Source organism: Falco cherrug, chromosome 5 (assembly GCF_023634085.1).
Source record: "Falco cherrug isolate bFalChe1 chromosome 5, bFalChe1.pri, whole genome shotgun sequence".
In the NCBI taxonomy this organism is placed as follows: domain Eukaryota; kingdom Metazoa; phylum Chordata; class Aves; order Falconiformes; family Falconidae; genus Falco; species Falco cherrug.
Genome location: NC_073701.1, coordinates 11107222 through 11130782, shown reverse-complemented (window position 1 = coordinate 11130782; position 23561 = coordinate 11107222). Strand labels below are relative to the sequence as shown.

The 23561-nt window shown below is 40.8% G+C and overlaps 1 protein-coding gene across 3 annotated transcripts in view; it reads left to right on the top strand.

Moving 5' to 3' along the window:
* FAR2 (fatty acyl-CoA reductase 2) overlaps window positions 1-23561 on the top strand; it is a 145534-nt gene that overhangs the window by 105853 nt on the left and 16120 nt on the right. For all 3 annotated transcript variants that reach the window (XM_055712345.1, XM_027815070.2, XM_005446020.4), the window contains exons 3-7: window positions 5729-5904; window positions 8604-8783; window positions 14530-14707; window positions 16077-16121; window positions 21597-21715. In XM_055712345.1, coding sequence (XP_055568320.1) covers window positions 5729-5904; window positions 8604-8783; window positions 14530-14707; window positions 16077-16121; window positions 21597-21715 — 698 coding nt within the window. The remainder of the gene's footprint in view (window positions 1-5728; window positions 5905-8603; window positions 8784-14529; window positions 14708-16076; window positions 16122-21596; window positions 21716-23561) is intronic.

The window sequence follows — 23561 nt, the reverse complement described above, 5'->3', positions numbered from 1 at the left end:
ATCAGCTGCTTTGTTTACTAGATGTTGGTTATGGGTACTGTATTTCCACTACATTAGCTCTACTCAGGGGAAAGTAATAGCTCTAGATTGAAGCATAAGCCATTTGTTTTCCTATAATGAGGAACACTCTGCTGCATGCTTTCTAACTGATTAGATGAATTATGCTTTATTTGCTTTGAGAAGAACCATTCTTAAAAGCAACTTTCTGAAAAAGGAAATGAGGCAGAGGGTGCATAAGGGGGAAAAAAAAAAAAGGCTCTATCCCAATTAAAGCTTCATGAGCTGCATTTTCACACATTTCATGACTGAACAATCCTGATGCTTATTGCTGGAAATGTACCAGGCTAAAAATTAATTGCAGGGTAATTACTTTATGTCAAGAAGCTGCCCAGTTATTTCTCAATTTTGCTACAGTGGCAGTTCTAAAAGTAGTTATGTACCTTCCTTCCTTCAAGACTGTTTTGGAGGATTTTATCAGTGGCAAACACAACTGGGATAAGCCTTTTCATCAGAATAGAACTGCAGAGATCAGGTGTTTTTTAAGGAGTTATTTTCGTCACTTTGGTACCTTCAGCATTTGAAATTTGTGGTGGTCACTTATATGCATTTATGATACTGCCACTGAAATCACAGAGGGATGGATATACGTGGCAGGGTGTTACGTTGTGTGTATATATAGGCTGTTCCCTAGCATTTATACACCAATTCTCTGTTCAGAAGAGGGATTTCAAACACCTCGTTTTTAAAGTTATTCCACACACCCAATTAACACCTTGTTCTTCAAAGGAATTGTTGCCACAATGTTTTACCCCTTGGCCTATGTCTTGCTTAGAAGATATTGTATTTCCTTTACAGAAGCAATTAGTGCTTATATTCTCCTGAATTATGCTAAGCAATCCCTTCTGTTTCTTTATCTGAAGAGGCAGAAGCTTTTTGCTTTTTTTTTTTTAATTGAAATCTCTCAACCTTAATTTTTTCAGTAGTTCCTCATACATGAGATTCATTTTCTGGGAATTCTCTGATTTTTCTCCATTTTAAATGTTCTCATATAGTAATGATTTGAAATGTGCATACTATAATGTAAATTACCATCTTCTTCTAATCCTCCTAGAGAAGCCAATATCCCAGTACCCATTAAACATACCTGGCCCCACTGTGCACCAGAGAAGACTGTTTTTTAATTGGTCTTAGAAAAATAAAAATAAAAAGCTGGCAACATCTGCTTAAAGTAGTGTAATTTGGATGCCTCCATTGATCATTGGTTTTGTACCATAGGAGGAAAAAAAGTTACTGTTCTAGGCCACGCTTAAAAAGTTGATGCTTTCTGGGTCAGTCACCAAAGCGTTTGACCCTGCCATGACAGAGGAGAGCCGTGAATGCTGCCGCTGAAGAGGCAGTTTGTTGCAGAAAGGAGGCACAGCAAGTTACAGGTTCCATTGATAACGGGATGAAGAGCCGTAGCCCACCTTCACCACAGCTTGCGTTGCTGGGACATATTTATTCAGCACTTTGGAAGATGAATTTAAAAGTTCCTTTTTAAAGTAGACCATGGCTTAAGCACTCTACTTTTCATTATTTTGTATTTGCTTCAGTGAAAACATCTCCTGAGGAAGATGCGAAGCCTTTGGCATTTTACATTGTTCAGTGGTTCCTTTATTTTTCAGCTGTGCTGTTCCATAGATGTGCAATTTGCCCTGTCTTTGAGATTTTTTTTCATCTTTGTGGTATGGAAAAATTTCTGATTGAAGGATTGATGAGCAGAAATTTCTCTGAACTATTACACATTTTAAGTCAAGAGCAGAGAACACAGACAGTTACAGATGTCCTTTGGGAAGGGAGGTCAAAGCTTAAGTGGGCAGGAATAGGGAAAGAGGTGCCCATCAAACACACTCAAATATAATGTTGGAAGAAATTCTAGATGTCCTGGCTTTGTAATAATTGCTTGACAATGTCAGTTGAAGTCACTAAGATTGGATTATTATAAATGGAATTGCCTGGTTTTAAAATAAGAAAAATTCAGCAAATTTCAGAGTGAAATTCTCCCCTCTGTCGGGGGGCAGCACAGCCTATGCAGAACTTGCATCCTATTTTGAGATTTAAAATGAGAGCAAAAGGTATTATGTTCATGTATGTTCTTTTGGTCGAGGCAAGCAGCGTTGCCACTTGAGTGCATTAGGATGCTCAAAAAGACACCGAAACCAGGATACATTATTCCTGATTTCCATCAGTTTCATTAACATTGGACAATTTGAAATCAAATAGCCTTCCTTTTCACCATAATTCTGTGGCAATTCATATATCACTTCTGGAGTATTGCTGACTTGGCCAGTGTTTTCATGCGGTTCCAACAGTACAGCATGGCAGCCCACTGCTGTCCATTCAGTACGTTTTGTGTTGGCGGGCAGCTTCTAAAAAGGAAAGGCAGAACTATCCTTAGGCCTCATGCAATTATTAGGAATTTATTATATATGTCCTGGGTGAGTTAATCAGAATTTAGAGATTCAATTATTGTTTCCCTGCAGACTGAGCATCACCTTTATGTTATGCACTCCCTGGACTGTAAGAAACAGTGTGAAATAAGGTGCATTTGTTTTGTCTTTAAATCTTCCTGCACTTCCCTATAAAGCACTGACAAGTCTGAAATCTTGAGATTCCACAAAAGAGGCAGCAGACTTTGATTAAACAGCTGCTCCTGTTATCTGATTTAATGGTGATGATGAACTGAATGTTCTTCTGATCCAGAAGCTTTCCAAAGCAGTATGCTGATTTGTGAGCTTGCGTTTAGAAATTGCCTTCATCCTTCAGAGAAATGTAGTGAATCATTGGAGGGGGTGAAAAACTACAGCTGTTGAGTGGCATGTGGTAGTAGGCAATACCTAGCAGTTGGCACAGAAACTGAAGGGGATATTATCTGCAGTGGGAACATCAGAAGGAGATGCCATGTTGGCAGAATATAACTGTTCAGATTCGAGCAAGGCTGGCACTGCAGAAATACTACTCTCCTTTTTATATGCCACGACTGAAATGGAGAAAGGGCTGATTCATTCTTTCTCTGCCTTTGCATTATTTATGCCAAAGTAAAACAAGTATAAAATAAGTCTCATTGGGTGGAGTTCTACATTCTCTTTGCAGTAGAACAAAAAAAAAATTCCTAAAACATTTCCATTTTGTGTTTTGTCAGGGTTCGCTCAATGTGCAATCTCTCATGAGATGATACGTATTTGGACAGCCAATCTAGCATCCTTTTGTTAGAAGACAAGCTTTTTACAGACATTAATGCTGCTGGTACCCGGTTCTGAACATAAGTTGTTGAGAATGGAGTTCCTACAGCCCAGCTGGCTCTCACCAATGTCTTTGCCCATGATTAGCTTTCTCCGTCTAGAGATCTGTTCTCTGGCCTGGACTACAGCACTGAAACACACATGTAATTGGGTGCAACTCTCATGAGAGAGACTAAATGACATTATCATGTCCTAACTTCTGTTAACTTGCTCAAGTTTCAGGTGTATGATGGATGTGCAGCGGTGTGTTAAAGAAAAACACATGTTGTCAAGTGCATAGTGGGGAAGGGTAATGATTTTCTTGGCTCTTCTTTATGCCTAAGAACATGGAGGTTTATCCAGATTGATTGTCAGAGAAGCAGCCAAAAAGCCAAATAAGAAAATACTGCTATTGGTATCAATGTAATGTTTCATATGTCTTTTTCTTTTAGTACGTTTATGTCACACAATTTCCACTCATACATAAACACTGGGCAAATCAGAGACAACAAAATCTCTAGGAAAACAAGAGGCCATGATAGTAAAGAGATTTACAAACACAGTGTACACCGAAAAAACACAGAGCTACTGAGAAGCCAGCTGGCCCACCCTCCTGCCCCAAGGCAAGTTCAGCTGTTCCCTGCCTTTCCTGGCAATCCTTATCGAGATGATTCTTAAACGCGTCCAAAGGCAGTGGCCCACAGCATCCACCAGCAATCTGTCCCAGTACTTGGACATTCCTGTCAGTAGGCTACTTACCTTTGAATCATAGGATCATAGAATGGTTTAAGTTGGAAAGGACCTTAAAGATCAGCTAGTTCCAACCCCACTCCATGGGCAGGGACACCTTCCACTAGACCAGGTTGCTCCAAGTCCCATCCAACCTGGCCTTGAACACTTCCAGGGATGGGGCATCCACAACTTCTCTGGGCAACCTGTTACAGTGCCTTGCTACCCTCACAGTAAAGAATTTCTTCCTCATATGTAATCTAAACCTACCTTCTTTCAGTTTAAAACCATTACCCTTGCCCTGTCACTACATGTCCTACTAAAAAGTCTGTCCCTTCTTTCTTATAAGCCCCCTTTAGGAGTGTGGCTATCCTTTGAAATCTAGATTTTACCTCTTCACATCCCACAGCCTCTCTATTGTATTCTTTCCATCCTTTTTGTCACTCTGCCCCCAAAAGGGAGGAGCTTTCTGGACTTACCTGTTACTATTATTTCAATTGACATTGCTCAAATAAACTAATGCTGGCCAGCAATGCAAAACCCTTGGAACAGACGCTTCTAAAACTTAAGGCGATTTTTTCAAATCGTACCCCAGCAAACTCGCCTAAGTGTTTTGAAATTCAGGCTTCATCTTCTTTGCCTGTGAGATTTACCAAATAAAAGGTCTCCAGGTGGAACCTGCAGCAGCTGCCTGCTTTCACGGTGCAAGCAGAACTGCACCCAGACCTGCTGTACTGTTAGCAGTGACTCTGAGCTACTCACAGAGTAAAAATGGGAATGGAGGTAACTGCTGTTTTCACATAGGCACCTTTCAGGTGATGGCAGTATTGATTCCCTTGTCCTTTCAGAAGCTTTGTGCACAGTTGTCTTGCTGTCAGGGTACCTCATATTTGCATCTTAGGCAAAGCAGGGTGCCAAATGCTGGGTTTGAACAAGTCACCAGACAGAACAGTATATGGAAATGTAGGGATCTTTTTAGTGGATAGATGTACAGTCTTGCATTCTGCAGAAGGCTGGGCAGAAAATGTGTATTGGAAAGAGATGAGGATCATTATCACAGGAAAAGAAGTCTGGGAGACAGGTTGACAGGCCAACTAGCTGCACACTTGTCATCATGCAAAATTGCTGGTGGCAGTCAAGAGCTTTAGCAGCGTGGGTTATTGAGATTCCCCATCTTTCCATCCCAAAGGCAGTTCCCCACAGGATTCATCTGACATGAAGAGTGACAGCAGGCAAGGAGCAGCAAAGGAAGAGGAGGAGCCAGAATGTGCCCTGTTCCCTCCTTTCCTCAAGTCCTTTGTAGAATTACCAAGACAACCGCTTGCATCTAATGCTTCACAGGCTTTCCCACCCCATACTCTGCCCTTCTCCTCTTTAGCTGCCTCTGGTCCTACAGGCAGCCTTTGAGGTCAAATAGCAAGTGGTTGCAGGAGATGCGGGGGTACAGGAATTTCAGTGACTGTCCCAGGAAATTTGTGGTGCAACGAAGATTCATTCATCTCTTCAGCGCAGTGTGTTACCTCCTACATTTTTGTTCAGTTTCCCCTGTGAGGTTTTCCCATTGGAGGGAACAAGTGAATCAACTATTTAATCATCTCACCTGTGTCCTCCCTCCGACAGAACCTAGCGTTCTTTTTTGTGCCAATTTTATTGATTGATATAATCAGACTGGCTACTAATCAAAGTGATCTCAGCAGCCTGATTCTGTATCTGATCTCTCTCTCTGTTTGTGCTTCAAGGTCTTTGACAGGGTCCGAGAAGATTGCCCTAATTTCCATGAGAAGATTAAGCCTATTAATGCTGAACTCACTCAGCCCAAGCTGGCCATCAGTGCTGAAGATGAGGAGGAGCTTCTGACCCGGGTCAATATTGTCTTCCACTGTGCAGCAACAGTTCGCTTTGATGAACCCCTGAAGTATGTCCTGCTTTCTGTATTTGCTAAGCGTGATTCAGAACGCACGATAACCCGTAACACCCCGTTCAGTGAATCTCTCGTAGAACTGCGGTAACAAGTCCCCACTTGGGTTCCCATGCTACATGCGGTTCTGCGCTGAATGTGCAATGTAAATGCTCTGAAAATGTCATGTGCATATGCATGTCAAAAGTGAAGTATCTTGGCAGATTTCCACGGGAACAGAAGGAAGTACTGCAAGCTTGGGTTGTAGTGTAGTAAGGGAGTTAAGTATGACCTAAAACTGGAATAGGAAGAAGTGTGTTGTAGGTCAAGAGGGAGATGTTTTGGCAGGACTAGCTGGAGACAGCTTGAAGTGAAACTATGTTGTGTCTGTCTCTAAAGCTAGTGTTAATGGCCTTTCTTTGTCACTGAGTAACTGAAGAGGGAAATGAGATGTTGTTTAAGAAAATAGCTAGGAAAATAGCTTTAAAATACCCATCGCTTTGTGTAATTAACCATTTGCAATAAATGCTTAGTGTCTGAAGGAGCTCCCTTGGGAGCGCCCATCTAGGCAGACTTTCTATTAAGAAAGAACAGGAGAATTAAGCCACTAAACCAAGATTAGATGTGTAGGTCTTCTGTGCAAACCAAAAAGGTCACCAAAACGAGGGGGTGATTTGGATTGCCAGGTCTTCACAGTTTTTTGAAAAACACCAAAGCTGTGAGAGTAGAAAACAGAGTTATTAATATCAGTCTCCATTTACTCATACATAGGCTAAATAGATACCCACTGTGTCCACCATAAATAATTTTTTTACAACAATTACAGTCACCAGAAAGGAAGCAGTTCTCAATTTAATCTTGAGCAATGTGTAGAACTTGGCTCAAGATAAAAGTAGTAAAGCACTGCGCTGTATTAATAGCCATAAGTGTTGTTAAATCAATACACAAATGAAGATGCTATGAAAATAGTCAGTGGCATGTAACATCAAAAGGAAACTATGTTTTTAATAAGGAGAATTAACTAGAAAGAAGTTAAAAAGTTAAAATGGTCAGCTGCTTGCAGGCAGTGTAGAAACTATTTAAAAGCTGATAGCATGTGATCTGTCAGCATCTCTCTAACAGAACAAGGAAAATCCAGTATGATTAAACCGCAAAATACAAGAAGTTGTTAAAATAAAATTATTCCTGTCTAAATAATAAAATATATCATATGGGTAAAAGATCTAGCAAGTTAAATTTGAAAGCACAATATGGCCGCTCAAATAAGAAATTTGAGCAGCAACTTGCTAATGACACAAAAAAATAAAAATATTTTTAAAACATGGCAGAAGTCCAAAGCCTACTGCAGAACATGTAGATCCGATAGAAAAGGGAGGTGCAAAAGCAGTGCTGTGAAGATACTAGAAAAACAGCAACAGGGAAACTAAATGAATTATTGGCATCAACATGCAGTACATTTAGGGAATTCTCCAGATGGAACTCTTGAGGGCAGAAATCTGAGAAACTCTGTTATATTGAAATATTAGTAGATGTAGTTTTAATCTAAATAGAAAAAATAAAGACTAACAAATCACCGAATTAGATGATATTCCCCTAGAAGGCTAAAGGAGCTCTGAAGTGTCAGGAGAAATATGTTCTGGGCCTGTATTCTAAGTGCAATTCTGCTCATCCCCTCTCAGAAGGTATAAAATCAAACAGAAATATACACGGAAGAGTAACTTTCAGATGGAAGGGTAGCTAAAGTAGAAGTATTCATCCTGCTAGGAGGGCAGGAGGAAATAGAAATCTATAGAAAATGCTATTCTATAGTAGCAGGAGGCTAAAAATAATAAGTACCTCTGGCTTTAGATATTGTGATCCAAGCATTAATCATATTCTTAGCTTCTGTTTTCATTCATCTGGACTATTTACAATTTCTCTTCAACATTAGCGTCATTTCTTTCGTGTACACTGTATTGATAGCATTATTCATAATCTTGTATGTGTTGTTGAAAGCTTCTACTCCTGGGCTGAACAGATTGCATATTCCTTAGCCTTTCCCTTCTGTGCAGGAAAGTGTCTTTCTTCCAGTACAAAGCGTGCAACAAAGTGGAACGTCTGTTCACTGAGATCCATTGCAGATAGCCTCTACGACAACTTCTAGCTGTGCTGGGTGCATCAAGATCAACCTTGCTAACCAGGACTCTTTGTCTCTTACTCTTATCAGTTCTCTCCTCCATTCCTTAGGAATTTAAGCTGTTGACACAGCTTTAGACACCTAATTCTGTCTTATTTCAGTATGAAACTGTTTTTCTGGGCCCAAGGACCCTTTGCTGCTTACTGAAACCGCATGTTTATCTGCTGTAGCCGTGGTCCCTTAAGGAGAAGGCTGAATGGGTACTGTAGGAACCATGCCTCAGTGGTCATGTGTGTTGGAAATATTTATTCCAGGAAGGGGTGGCAAATATGACAGATATTGAGACGTTAGTGAAATGTTGCCTCTGATCCTTTGACTTGAGTATCAAAAAATATTTGAGAGACATTCAGTGGCCAGAACAGTGAATCCAACAGCATTGCTCTGAAGGCTGGTTTAGCCCTTGCATTCCATTGAAGCTTTCTGCTCTGCAGTGATCCCTTCCCTTCCTTCCCTTTTCATTATTTGGGGTTTGGATAATGCTCAACTTTTGTATATTCTTTCCAGTGAAATGCATTTTCTTTCTTTCCCCTGCCCTCTTCAGGCATGCAGTGCAACTGAATGCCATGGGCACGCAGCGGCTCCTGGAGCTGGCCCGGCAGATGCAGAACCTGGAGGCCTTCATCCACATCTCCACCGCCTATGCAAACTGTGTGCGCAAATGCATAGATGAGGTCATCTACCCACCCCCAGCTGAACCGAAGAAGCTCTTTGATTTAGTAGAGTAAGTAGGAACCGTGGTGCCTCTTCTGATATTGGTTCTGTTCCATTCTGCAGAAGACCTCTTAGTTGTCCATGTAACGTATCCAGTGGGATTTCTGTGCGTAGTTGCTGTTACTGCTGTATGATCTTGCCCACACACACCCATGCCAGCAAGAAATGCTGTCCATGAGAGTGAGACCAAGGGAAGAGAGAGCTTTCATTCAGAGTGGGTTTGAGGGGTACTGTCCACGGAGTGTCATCCAGTAAGTCTGTCCTTTCTGGATTTTGTCTTGAAACAAGCTTTACTGGGTCTTTATGAAAACAGAAGAAATAGACTCTGCTCTGGAGCCTTTGTATCCAGAGAGCTGCTGCAGTCAACTGCTGCTTTGTAAACATTTGGTTGAGCTTTTTTCCAAATGCAAAGGTATTGGGCAATAGCATAAACCACATTTAATAACCCTGTGATTTCAGCTACCTCTAAATTTTTTCACACACCATTTTTAAAAGGACTGTGATTTCATGAAAGTCCAGCACTAAGTTATGCGCTAGTGTATTTACTATGAGGAGTGAATGCTGTGTCGCTGCTTTCTGTAAGACTCGGCTCTGTTGCTTGCTACCTTAGTAAGAAATGAAATTTTTCATATATCTTATATTTGTTTCTTTATCTCTTCAGCTTCCCAACATTGTTTCCCCTTATTTGAACAGTCCTGTGATATTAAACAGAAATGAGTCAAAATCAGGCTGGTTTAGAGACTTCAGTGGGAGGAATCCAGGACTCTGAAGGAACAACAAAAAAGCTTGGTTTAACAGAATTTACTTAAGACTAATTAGAAAAAATAACAAAATCTGCTGATAAAGGCCCCGGGAAACCTTCTCCTTAGATGAATTTTCCCACAGCTGTAACTGTGTTTTCATTTATTTTCTAGTGGTATTTCTCTTGTGTGATATAAGCAACTGACCTGTGAACTAGTAACCCAAAGATCTGATTAAAATCTCTTCTTCTCCTTGATATAGGGTAATAAGAGATGAGATTAATTAATGTCCCTTTGGAGAATCACTGGGTTTGTATTTCAAAAAAATATTTGTTTAAAGGAATAATTTCACTGAGTGCTACTCCAGAAAGTTTAGTATAAATTTGAATTTCTCCAGTAGCCCATATTCTTGGATATGTTTACTTCCAGCTAGTAGTGATCTATCATTTATCATTTGTTCAGCAAGTGGAGCATGATAAAAACATAAGAAATGCCATAGTGCATTAGAGCAGTGGACTGTCTGGCCCAGTATTTTGCCCTCAGCAGTGGCACTGGGAGATGCTGTTCTGAGTAAGTACACCAGGCTGGATACTTTTTGCAATCCGTTTCCCTTGTAGCCTCCCAGAAACCAGAACTGTTGTATTGAGGGGTGTTAGGTCCTATTCTTTTCTGATCTCTTTTTTAATCCACTACTTTGTTCAATTCTTTTTGAACTTTCTAGTCCTGTGCCCCTGCGACTGCCTGTGGCAGCAGGTTCCAGAAGGTTACTGACTGCCGTGTAAAGACAAGCTTTCTTTTCCCTGTTTCAAACTGTCGTGCTAGCAATTTCATAGCATGTTCCATAGTTCTAGCATTGCAGTATCTGCAGGATTTGCCCTATTCTCTGCCTCTCCGGTTCTGTAAGTTTGTATTGCATTCACCCTGGACCTTCTCTTCTGGAGACTGAAGAGTGTCAGCCTTTTTAATATCTTCTCATATGCCAACATATCTGTCTGCTTGATTTTAGTTGCCCTTCCTCCCTGCCTTTTTTTAACTCCATTTATTCCCTGAGGTGCAGGGGCCAGACAGAACTGCATGCAGTACGCAAGGTGTGGTCACTCAAAGTTTTATTTAAACAGCTTCAAATGACACCATTGGTCTTGTTCTCAGTATCTGATTATGTCCAACATTTCATTGACTTTTTTTTGTCTGCTGCTGCTCATTGACTTGGAGATTTCATAGAGCTGTCAGCCGTGCTTCCAAGAGCTCTTGCTGAGCTGCAACTGCCAGTTCTGAGTTTAGCAACCTCTAAAACCACTTTAGACTGCTTTTCCCTAAATGCATTACCACATCTTTATTTACAGTGACTCTGACCTGCCACCTTTTTGCCCACTGATTCAGTTTTACAATGTCCTTTGGAGTTCATCACTATCAATATTACATTTCACTGCCCCAAAAAGCTTACCATTGCTTGCAACTTTGACAACAATTAGGGTTGATGACTCCAATAAAAATAGACTCCAGGGAAGAACTGAATGCCAATCAGAAATGTGCAGTAGTGCCTGGCTACCCCAAAGGTTGCTACTCCAGCTGCTTTTGTATAAGACACTAGAAATTTATTTATCATAGCTTGCATGTGCAGCAGAGAGAATGTTTGAAAGAAAGGTTGAGTGACAGAGGATGGGCTTTCAGATGTGTTTATCTTGGTGGTATATTTGGTTGGTTTTTCTTACCCACATTAGAGATGGGTTTTCTTGCTTTTTTTTTTTGACCAGTTATTTCAATTTGTTTTGCTGCTTGTTCTATGTCCCATACTCCAAAAATTCACCACCTCCCAGTACTGTCAATAACATAGAAATCACAGCATACCCTCACCTAGGATGGTCTGTGTTTCTTTACTGTGGTTGCAGGTAGCATTATATTTGCTCACAGCAAAGGCAACCACTGCTTTCCCAGGCATTGAAATCAGGTGGGCCTTGTTGAAAATCACTTGTCTCCAGGATCACTGATTTGGAAGGTGATCTGCAAATCAAAGGCAATATATGAAACAGCTGTGTGGGGTTGCAGAGCATATGAAGGAGCAAGATTGGGAAGGTCCTTGGGATGGGATGACATGATACAGGCAGAATGGGATAGTGAGAGGTAATGAAAGGCAGGGGATTACTTGGAGGAAGAGAAAAAGAAGACAAAGCAATTGGGAGAAGATGGGAGATGCACCTTTTATTATTCACCATGTAAGCTGAAGAAGTAATATGTGGGTATCTGGGTACAGAAGGTTTCAGAGAAAGGAGATTAACAGATACCAGAATTTTACCTTCAAAAAGGGGAGGAGGAAAAAAGCAGACACGGAAATACAAACTCTCTTCAAAAAGGGGGAAGAAATACAGGTCATGTTTTATGTCAGCCAGCTGTGAAAGATTCATTTCACAAACATCCCTTGTTTTAAAGCGCTCTTCTGCAAGTGCATTAAGAGGCTTGGTCACACAACTGGATGCAGTAACAGATGTGTTTAATGATGCTTTTGGCCATGCACTTGAAATATGCTTATGATTCTTTATCCAGTTGAAATCCCAAGCAGGACTCCCAGCTGTTTCTTTTCCTGTTCTTATTGCCCTATTATATTTCTGCTTTCCAGTATTTTGATATTTAACCTGCAAGTAAAGCCTTAGGCTTAATCTGCGTAAACCAAAAGTCACACTTCTAAGTGCTGGCGGGCCAATAGAGGAAACATATAATCTGCCACATCAAGCAAGGTTTGCCTTAATCTAAAGCTGAGGGAAATCAGCTTTGAAGGGTGTGCTGAGGTAAGGAGCACAGCACACAGTGAAGTGTGGGCTGAAGCAGAACTGGTTTTGTTATTGCAGAAAATGTAGATCAATCACCACTTACAAGAGACTGTTTTATTAATACAAAGTGATTAACAAAGGAAATTATGTTTTCCTATGGCAGAGTAATTTGGTGCATATATGTGGTGAAAGAAGAGGTTACTAATTGTGTCTCTTGTTTCTATGGGGCAGTTGCAGCAGTGAGCAAAAGCAGTAGCTTTGTGATTTGGCATTTTAAAATCTTCAAAGTAGGTCACAGAGGAGCAGGAGCGGTCTGCCTCGCTGAACTGTCAGCTCTGCTGCTGTGATTGTAATGCTGGTGGATCCGATCACCACGTAGGATGGTACCCTTAAGATATGCAGGAGTATGGTCCTCTTGATGATCACTTAAAGTGATGCAGAGGCCTGTCTGGGAGGATGAGGGCAAGGAGAAATTGCTTCCTCTTGTACTTCTGCCCCTGTCTTTGCTTTGTGAGAATGCTAACCTGTAAGCCCCTATTATTCCAATAAAAGTTAACACACAAAGAAAGAGAAGGGAAAAAATACTTGCATGCAGCTTAATCTGAGTTCCCAGATGAACCTAGTCTTCCTCCAGGCTCTGCAGAAACAGACATCTTCTTTTGGTAGGCTGGTAATTAATTACACGACAGATTCAAACAATGGCAATTTAGCTGAGACCCTGAGGAAGCTGGGTTCAATGGCTGCCTAAATGGACTTTGTAAATTAAGTCAATATTGTGTATTGTAGAATTATGCTTGTAGCCTCTGCATAATTCTACTTCATATTTTATGCTTAAATAATTTTTCTGCCTTATTTCTAAAGCATGGGACTAGGGTTGCAAAGGAAAGTATTTGTGCCTCTATAAGGCGCTTATATATATATATATGTAAAAATCTATATACTAAAAACTGTCAGATGCCTTTTAACTCATTCTAAAACTGACTGACTGATTTTAACCCTCCTCTGCAAACTGTTTTGCAGTTTCAGTGAATCAATATTTTCTCATACAACAGTTTTCCTGAAATGCTTCCATCTGTATCTAAGGAGAGTCACCTGAAAAGCAGTGTGCCACCTGAGCCATCAGGTGTTTGCACATTTAAGTCAATATGATAAATTAATTCTTCAGGTGTGACAGTCTCCACCTTATTCCTCTCCCTTTGACCTCCACCTGTTTCTGAAATTCAAGATACGGAGGGGTGAAGCAAGGATCCGCAGGAAGCAGTATCCTTATGATGCCCCTGGGAAGAGTGCACCCATGCAGTCTGGGCTATAAATCCATTGACTTAATTACAAATTGGATTAGAGGAGTTAATCTTTGGTTCTGCGGTGTAACACCAGACTGCTGAAAGCCTGTTGGGGATTGGCAGCAGCGTGCAAGTGCTCTGGCAGTACAGCCAGTTCCTGTCCTTTAGACCCAAGTGCTGGCAGGACCGGCAAAGTCTTGGTGGTGTGCCAGGGAAGAGCCTTTGAGCCCTTGCTGCAGCACCACGGTGGTAAGGGCCACCTTTTAGAAGGTATATGCAAAACTACTTCTGATGGATTAGATACTTGAATAACATATAAAAAAAAAAAAAAAAAAACCACACACACACCTCAGTGAGGTCTTTTTGGTTTGTTTGGGCATTTTTTTAAGCAGCAGCACTGAGTTTCTTAATTTCTTATGTGGACAAGCCTGTGGAAAACCAGTTGGAAGGAACTTTTAACACTGTAAATAGTCCTACTAGAGTAATATCTCTGTAGTACATTGTTCTAGCATTTGAGAACTTTGTAATCCTACTCGACTCAGTAACTCAAGGTTACCAAGAATCTCCTGAAACCTATTTGGGAGTATATAGGGACTGTGTTGGCTAAGGATGAGTGCTATGTAGTGAGAGTGCTGGGCTGAAAAGCTCCATCAATCTGTAGACCATGGCTATATTACAGATTGTAGTGAAAAATAAAGCACATGAGATTGTGTAGACCTGAAGTTGATCTGGACATCATAGCGTGAAGCTCACCAGGTCATCCATGTTTTGCACTTTGAAGACAGAAGTAATGTTTCTCCCAAAGAGATGTTTTAAATCCAAACCAGTTGCTCCCTGCTTTGTCTTAAACGGCTTTGACTTGCTTATTCTTTGTTTCAGGTGAGGATTCCTGTCTCACTGGTCTCTTTTTGCCTCAGCCTTTTCTCTCTCTGCACGGCGGATAATGACATTTTCCTTGTTTCCTGTAGGTGGTTGGATGAATCCATCATTCAAGACATCACACCCAAGCTGCTTGGGGACTGGCCCAACACATACACCTACACCAAAGCCTTGTCAGAATACCTGATTCAGCAAGAGAAAGGAAACTTGAACATTGCTATCATCAGGCCATCCATCGTGGGAGCTAGCTGGCATGAGCCTTTCCCAGTAAGCATGAATACATAGCACATCCCTACTGAGAGCCCTTTGATACAGCTGGAGCTGCGGTACTGTCGGGCATCTCTCCCTGCTTGTAGCAGAGTCCGCTTGAGAAACAGGTACTCCAGTCCATAGGCGAGTGTGTGGAGGAGGTGGACCAGTGCTGGAGTAGAACAGGAAGCCTCTATCAGCATTTTCAGGAAAGACTCTTGGCTCCAAGTGCAAAGAACACATTTAAGCAATAGTAACAAGAGCTGGGATAATAACGGTGCAAAATGCTGGACTTGGAACTGACAGTCTTACACGCAGAGGATCGTGCCCAGATAGACACACAGGGGACTTTCTGTGCTAGCTGGGGAAACACAACATCTGAGGGTCAGCTGTAGTCCTGCTGCATTCTGGTTTGAGTCTTTGTGTGGTTTAGGCATTCTATTAATGAGGTCCTGATGAGCACCCTAGACTTCACATGGTCCATGAAAGCATTTGATAATGTCATGTGCAGTTACCTAGTATCTCTGTCTTATGTTGGCAGTCATTGGATTCACTGGATTGACGCTTGTATGGGCCTGTTGCAGATACAAATGTCAGCCACACAGTAATTAAATGCAGCTGTACTTTTGGACTGAAATAATTCACTAAGCTAAATATACTGGTAGGAATAGTGTGCCCTAACATTGCAGCCAAATTGGAAAGGCAACATCAAGTCACCCTTGGCTTTCAAGCTCAAAGTGTGCCAAACAGGCTGAGATATAGCCAAGGCTCTGGGCCAAGCTCCCCATCTTTGAAAGACAGAGTGAACTCTGTCAGGTGTCATAACCTGCTTCAGGTCAGACAGCTCATCACTGCTCTTAACTCCAGCTCCCACAAGTGGCAGTTTCCCTGATGTGAGGTAGGATGGGATTCAAAAGTGGCGTGGTTTTGGGGGTTGTTGTTTTTCCTTGCCTTAGAACTTGGCTGGAGTAACCAAATCAGTCTCAGTGACATCTGTGTGTTGTATGTCGGAGGGTATGTAACACGCTGCCTGTTTTCAGCAAGTGTGACAGCACCAAGGCACTGCAGTGTTTAAAGCCAGAGTTTATTCCTGTAGCCAAGTCATATAGGAAAGAAGTGGTTTCTAAAAACAAAATCAGATTCTGTTGTTGATGGGTAATTGCAGACAGAATGAGGTATCATACAATGTCTCCACTATTTAAAATCAATTAGGTACTTGGTACTGGTTAGCTTCCTGGCAGCTGTCCCAGATAGGCTGGCATCTGTCTTAACTGGTGTCTCATTGCTTCTTTGTCTACACCACAGCGTTATAACCCTTTCACCATTTCGAAGCCTGTGTAAGCAATATATCATCGAAAGAAATAGTAATCATTCTTCTTTCTTGCAGGGTTGGATTGACAGCTTCAATGGGACAAGTGGAATATTTGTTGCGGTATGTCTAGTTACTTTTTAAGCTCCCCTTAAAGTGGAGTCCGTTACTAAAATAGCAACTCTGAAGTTACTCTACAGCCCCTCTTAGAAATTGTATGCAAAAAAGAATCATAGTGATTTTCTGAATCTGGTAGAAAGATACCACACGCTTACCATACATCCATGTGCCTGTAGGACCCAGAAGAGTGTCTGTTTATGCTGCACTCAAAAAAGGACACTGAGGGAGTATTCATGTTGCTGGTTCGCTAAATGTGAATTGCAGTTTCTAAAAACTCTAAAAAAACCTAAAGTTTTGGATAAATTTGGCCAAATTGTCAAAGAAAATGCAAAAGAGGCATTCTTGAAACTAGGATAACTCACTGATGTCAAAGCTTGAATCTTATAATAGAACTTAATTTTCTAGGCCAGATTACCATACTGTCAATAGGAGGCAGCTTCATTTATCCTTTCACATGTATTGTTTCTAAGTCCACTGCTATAGTTTGTGACCACTCCTCAATAACAAAGATTCTGGGTCTCATTTGCCATTGCTATATACAGGATTTCTGCATGTACAGAGTACACCTAAATAATGCGCGTAACCATCAATACAGACTCTGCCAGTTACATCAATAGTTCACCATATTCTTGCTTAACACTTGTGTAAATAACTATGGTGCAAAATGGTGACTAACAAACCCATAAGATAAATAATGAATAACTTGATAAAAGATTCCCTGTAATATGAAAACAATCATTACAGTTTAACAAATGAAATCAGTAAAGCTGCATACCTTTTTCTCTTGGCTTACATTTCTTTTCTGAACTCAAATTGCTGCCTTAGGTCCGTCTGTCAATGCTTACTGCTGTATAGCTATGGGCAGATATTTTTGTTCATGTAACATTCGTCCAACTCGATTACTTTGTAAAAACTACATTGTAATCGGTGTGATGCAGTGTATAAAAGGATTAGTAGTCTACAATCCTAGGAGAAGAGAATAAAACCCAAATATCATCTTGTTAGAAAAGCTCATTTATACATGAAGTAGAGCTTAAACAGTAACTATTACAGTTACTTCTGGAATCCACAGGACCAGTGAAAGTAGTGGGTATATCCCAGCTAATGCTTTTACCTGAAACCATAGTTAAATGTTTCGGAGAGATTCAAGAGCCCCCAAACACATCACTTGTGTTCACAACGTGTTATTAGCTTCTCTTCATGTCACAGCTTCTTTAAAATAATTATCAACCTCTTACTCATTGCTGACTGCTTATAAAGCTTGTACCGCCTCTCTGCTCTACTCCCTGCATCTTGTGCTGTTTTCTGTGTTCTTTCATGATGTCTTGTCATCATCACGATAAAGAAAGTTTTTGCAGTTCCTTAATTTTGCAGATCCACTCCTTAGATTTTCATGTGACAGGTTTTAATTTTTGTAGTGGTATCTCTGATTTTTGATATATTTTTTTTATTACTTTTGAGCACTAAAGATGTCCATCACAAAAATTTGTCTAGAATTGATTTGCAAGGAAGATGTTATACAAAAAAGTTTCATCGCATTGCTTTTCATTCCCCAGAAGTGAATTACCTCAGTAACAATTACAGCAGCTTGCTGTCTGTCATATGTGTATCATATGCCAGTATGTTATGAAACACAGGCCAAATTCATATGCTTTCAGCCATATAAAAACAAGCCAATTAAATCTTTAATTTTTTAAAAAGCATTTTTCCCCCCTCCTTTTTTCTTTTCTTTTAATCTGCCAACAAGTATATAACACTAATGGTTAAGTATTGGGAAATTTTGCCCCCTTTTCAGTCTTTTTTCAATAGTGTTCACTTCAGGAACTTACACTAGAGCTTGCATGTTTTATACAGTTATCCTTTGCCACTCATACCAGTAACTAATATTTTCTACTTTTCAAAGCAAAAAATTTCTAACCTTACCAAATGCAACAGCAAACCTAACGGCCGTTTCACGAAGACCAGGTTTCACATGCAGATGCCAGGTTGTGTCTTTATTTCCAGATTAACTCTGTGGAAAGGAAAGATTTTGAAATTCTAGGATCACTGTAGTGAATAACTACCCTTTTGAGTAAAAGCTTTGACTTGCACTGGAATAGTTTTGAAATAGAGGTAGTATTTTTGGTTCAGGTTTGAAGCTCTGAGGTTCTTCAATATAAGAAATAGAGACAAGGAAATTTGTGTCACCTGCACTGAGCTCTCCAGTGATGAAACACGACAATTTGATATGTAACTATATCAAGACTTAACCAAAAAAAAGACAAAAAGCAATGACAATAGGTGCAGGGTGTAGAGACTTTGTAGAGTCTGTGTCCAGTAGCTCTCTGTCCCTGCAGGCAGCAGTGCTGGCTGGCACGAGTCAGGAGCAGAGTCCCTGTGGTGTGGAGAAGTGAGGGGGGAATTGCCAGTGCTGACACAGCATTTGTCTTGAACTGTCTCTGGATGCTACTGAGCTTGATTGGACTGATGCTAGGTTTTTGGAAGTGAAAAGTATTTATTGTTAGGGAGCTCAAGAGATGCTCAGTCATCAGAGGGAAAAAAAAAAAACCAACACATGGTTTGAATTAATGTATTGGTATATGGTGAATCAGTAATTCCTGTTTGGCAGTTTGAAAATTAGCCCTTGAAATCCAGGTTATAAATTAGTTTGATTACCTGGAAGTTGTGTGATTACAGCCAGCTCTCATGGCCAGCTGTTATTTCAAACTGTATTTATTAGTCAAGTAGCTTTATTTGCCTTAATTAAGGATGGAAAAAGTGAAAGGGAAGTGTTTTGGTGGTTTGGTTGGTTTTTTTTTTAATAGTGTCCCCCCCAATACCGAAGTACTCACTTTCAACTTCTACCCAAAGATTATCCTATATGGAGAACAACCTCCAGATTCAGATTTGGTTCAGATGATCTTTGGGATCATCAGGGGAGAATCCAAACTCCAAACCTTGCAAAGACTTTTTTTTTTTTTTTTTCCTCAGCTACCACTACAATATTTGACTGATCATTTCATTCCATAAATAGATATATTTCCTTTAAATATTCATGTCGTATGGGAGTTCGGGTTGTTCTTGGTTATATAATTATTTCACCTACAGTCGCTCCAGCTGCTGTAGGGAGAAACTTTGTTGATTTAAGAACAAAATTAAATTAATTACATTTTCACTGGACTGTAATTGACGCATTTTGTCTCGCTGCTCCATATGATATGTAAAGACCTTCCTCCCTGCAAGGCAGTGAAGCTGTAGGGCAGAACCGTGGTGTAATTCATGTTCCGGACAGTGGCTGACATCAAAGTGCCTCATCTGGGAGTCTGTCCAGAAATGTCAAACTCAGACTGGGAAATGATTTTGGAGGCTTCAGCTACAATAGCTTCTATTTCACTCAAGAGAAAAAAGTCGGCAATCATAAATAGAAATATTTACCCGGTAATTAAGTACCAAACCATTTCCAATGTAAAAAAGTAACTTAAAACACTTAAACCTGAAGTCTTTACTAAAATACACAATATATTAAATCTCTAATTCATTCATGTGTACACAAACATCGCATGCTTCTCTGAATACAGGCAAGTTTGCAGCACATCCATCAGATTTAATAGTTTTGAAGACCTCAAAAATGTCTTTCGTGTACCTGTGAACACGTGATAGTTTATCACGCAGTGGTGTCTAGTGGGCATGTGTACACAGCAGTGGAAAACTCATGGCTGAGCTTGATTACCACCTTTGATTCTACTTTCTTTTTTTTCTCTTTAAAAAACCACCAGTCAGAACAACAACAGAAAAATCATAGTGTTGTTGCAAGTTAAGGTTTAAATGTCTAAGCATAACTGTGGTTGGGCTTAGGACAGCAGAAGTTAAGTGCATGCCATAGGTTTGAGGAGGATGGAGTTGTGTGGGGAAGCTTACACGGCTGCCTGTGTCTCAGTCTATGATCCTTCTGCCAGCTGCAAAAAAGGATGAGATGTGACTGCTCAGGAGTCTTAGCTCATGAAAATTAAATCAGTCGTAAGTGGTATTGCCTTACTTGCAAGCTATGAAGTGTAACAAAACCGTCTGATTATAAGAAGGGGAAAAGAGGGGGAGAGAGACAGAACAACAAACCCCAGATAAACACCTCCCAAACAGGGGGATGCAGTGTCCCTTAAAATCCCCCAGTGATGGTGTAGACAGTGGTGTGTACTTTACAAGTTGATATCAAGTCTGAAATGCTTTTTCCATCACATCTTTCTTCTCCCCAGACTTCAGGCAAGGGTTTTTCCACAACTAGGCATTTCCTGTCCAGTTGCTGTAGTAAAACTTTGTCTTTAACTGATGGAGAGCTATTTTATCATGAAATGGGAGTCTTGGGTTGTAAGAAAATAAATGCTATAACATTTCCTTTGCCCTAACTTTTAAATATTCATGGATCTGTAGAGCATATTCTTTGCCCCGTCACTGAGTCCTTCCCTCTGGCTTTGCATGGATCTAAATTATAAGAGCGTTTTTCCTTCCTTGCTTCACTAGTGCTTGTATCCTCCTAGCTTTTCCACTGGGTCCTCAGCATCATTGCATTTTATTTCTCACGTGCTAGGTAACTTGATTGCAACCTTGACTCTGCCATTGGAGGTTTCTTTTCTTATTTGCTCCCTTCAGCCCTCATACCTGACACTAGGTGAAGTTCCTTCACCCTGTTTCACCTCTACATTTCTGTATTATTGAATTGTCCTCCCTGATTTAGTCTGCCATGTTTTTGCCGTCTGTTGCCGTGTGTCTGCTGTGGAACCTCCAAAGATTAATTGGTCATCAAGGAAAACCCTTGATAAGCATTCAGGTTAAATATATATATTTTGGGAAGCCTGATCCCCTGACAAATTTGGTACTTCCAACCAAAGCAAAATGAAAATCTTCTATTCTTTGTTGTTGTCTGCCTCTTCTCTTTGGTTGTCAGTACTCTGTATTTTCACTCATTAATCTCCTGATTGTCATTGGGTTGCAATCTCTTCAAGGCAGGGGCCGTGTCTCAACTGTATCTTTGGGCTTAACAGACACAGCTTTGTAAAAGAGGAGAGTGTGAATACATCCAAAGGAAATGGAGTAAACTTTTCAAAAAGCCTATTGGTATCATTTCCAAAGTGACTGCTGTCTTTGAGGGACACTCAGCCCTCTGTCTGCCTGTGTCACTTACAAAAATGTAACTTCAGGTATCACTGGGAATTTTACTTTAGTAAATTCAAATACATTTTTTCCTAAGGTATTTTTTTCATATTGAGTTAAATAAGTCACAGCTTTTCTTGTACACAGCACAGATGTTATCATGTTTTAGACATCCTCTGAAAACACAGAACAGTGGGATCTGCCTGAGATCCATCTTTGTTTTCACAGAACCCAAATAATCTTCTGCAGCAGGTGCCAGCCTGAAAACTGCTAATGTGATGGTCTGTCCTCAGTCCAAGCCGATCAAATCTCACTATGGCCTTACGTTAGTGACCGTTTTCCTTTGTCCCACAGGCAGGCAAAGGGATTCTGCGGACTGTCATCGCCAACAACGAAGCGGTGGCCGATATGATTCCAGTAGACGTCGCCATCAACCTCACCCTTGCGGCCGGGTGGTACACTGCCGTGCACAGGTGGGCAGCTGCTCCTGTTTTGCGGGGCTTGGGCATTTCCTGCCTGCACCAGGACTTGAAAGGGAACCAGAAGCTAATGGAAAACCTGTGCAAGAGCCTGGCTGATCTGTTTTCTGGTTCAGGTTTCCTCCTCCATGTCGGCAAGGGCTAAGAGCACAGCAGAAGCAATAAAGGCAGGGGTTTAGAGTTAGGAAATCTCCAAAGCTGCAGGTGAGATCTGTTTCTCAGTACAACATAGGCTCAGCTGACAAGTCTGTCTCTCAGAAGTGACTTTTCTGAAGGACAAGAACTTTACTGTGGCTTTGCAGCAGCTACTTTTCAGGCCTCCTTTCTCAGGCAGCTGCATTAAGTCATTTTTCCAGTGTCTTCCAGAGTTTTCCTGATGAAAATGCTCTGCCTGTGTTCCTTGGAAAATGCTGCACAATATAAATATATTATGGGCTCATATGATGGGGAGAGGATCTAAAACCTATTCTTTGCATTGTGGAGAAGGGTATGTATAAGTGACATTAAGGATTTAAGATCTTTCCCTGTGAACCTCTAGCTCTGATCTTTAATCGTTAGGTAGGAAGTGGTAGAGTGTAATCCACATGAATTATTCTGGAGGTGTATGTCATTCTGAGAAATCAATACCAGGCAAATAAAAGGCAGAAATATTTTACATGGAAAAGACAGAATAAGCCCTCTGAGCTGAGAGTAGGGAAGAGCTGTGTACAGTACCCTAAATACAGGGATTCTTAAAAGGCAGCTCGCCAGCTCTTCAGATTTATTTTTCTCATCTTTTTCTCCCCCTCCATCAGCATCAGACACAGCAGCACAGGCTGGGAAAAATAGATACAGCTTCCCCTTACCCACACACCTCTGAGAGCCTCCAGATGAAGAGGGCTATGGCCTGTCCATAAAGCTGGAAAAGGAGAAGAGCACATGTTGATGAGCAGTATATCAGCCCACAGGTAGAATTCCCAGCTCTGGCCATGGTGGGAGAAGGGCCATGTTTTCTAACTTTTCATTGGCAAAAGATACATAGTTTTAGTCTGGTTCCCACACAAATAATTATTAGGCTAAAGGAGCAACTGAGGATCTTGATTTAAAGCTTTGTGTAGCTGGGCACAACCCCAAGATCAGCAATCTGTATACAAAAATCAAGAGCCTGAGCCTTCTGTAAATTTGATTTCTCTGAGAGAATTTTGGGTTTAGGTGCTGTCCTGAAGAACAGCATGTGTGGTTTATGATTATTTTTTTTCAAATCATCTAATAAGAAAGTCAGTGTCCTTCAGGGCAGCTGACATTACCCACAGAAATTAGATTCTAAAACTTAGCAGAGAGCTGCAATTTTCATTACATAGCATAGAAATAGAAGCTGTACAAACCCCTACACTACCAAGGCCATCAACTCAGCTGGAAGGTGGAGAATGGGAAAAAAAAAAACAAACCAACAAGGAGAGACTCTTCACTAGAAGCTGGGAAAACAGAGAAATCCTCTTCCTTGGTGTTTAATGGGCCTGACCCATGGAGTAAGTGGAAGCCTGCACTTTCACATCAGTGCGTTTTCCATCAGGCCATGGGCGTAGCTCAGCACTACGTGAGATTTTGGTATGGGTACATATTGCAGATTTAGTCTGTAGTGAGTTGCTGTATTGATCTGTATAACGCAGTTTCCCACATTAAGCACTACTGGGCGTTTCTATGTTCAACACTCTATCAGACTTGCACTCAGCAATTCGGTTACAGGAGATCATGGATTCAGAGCTTGACACATGTCTTTCAGTCCTAACCATCCCTAGAAGTCTGCTAGGAATTAGTAATAATGACAGTATACAGCCAAATGCCATGAATTCAAAGCATT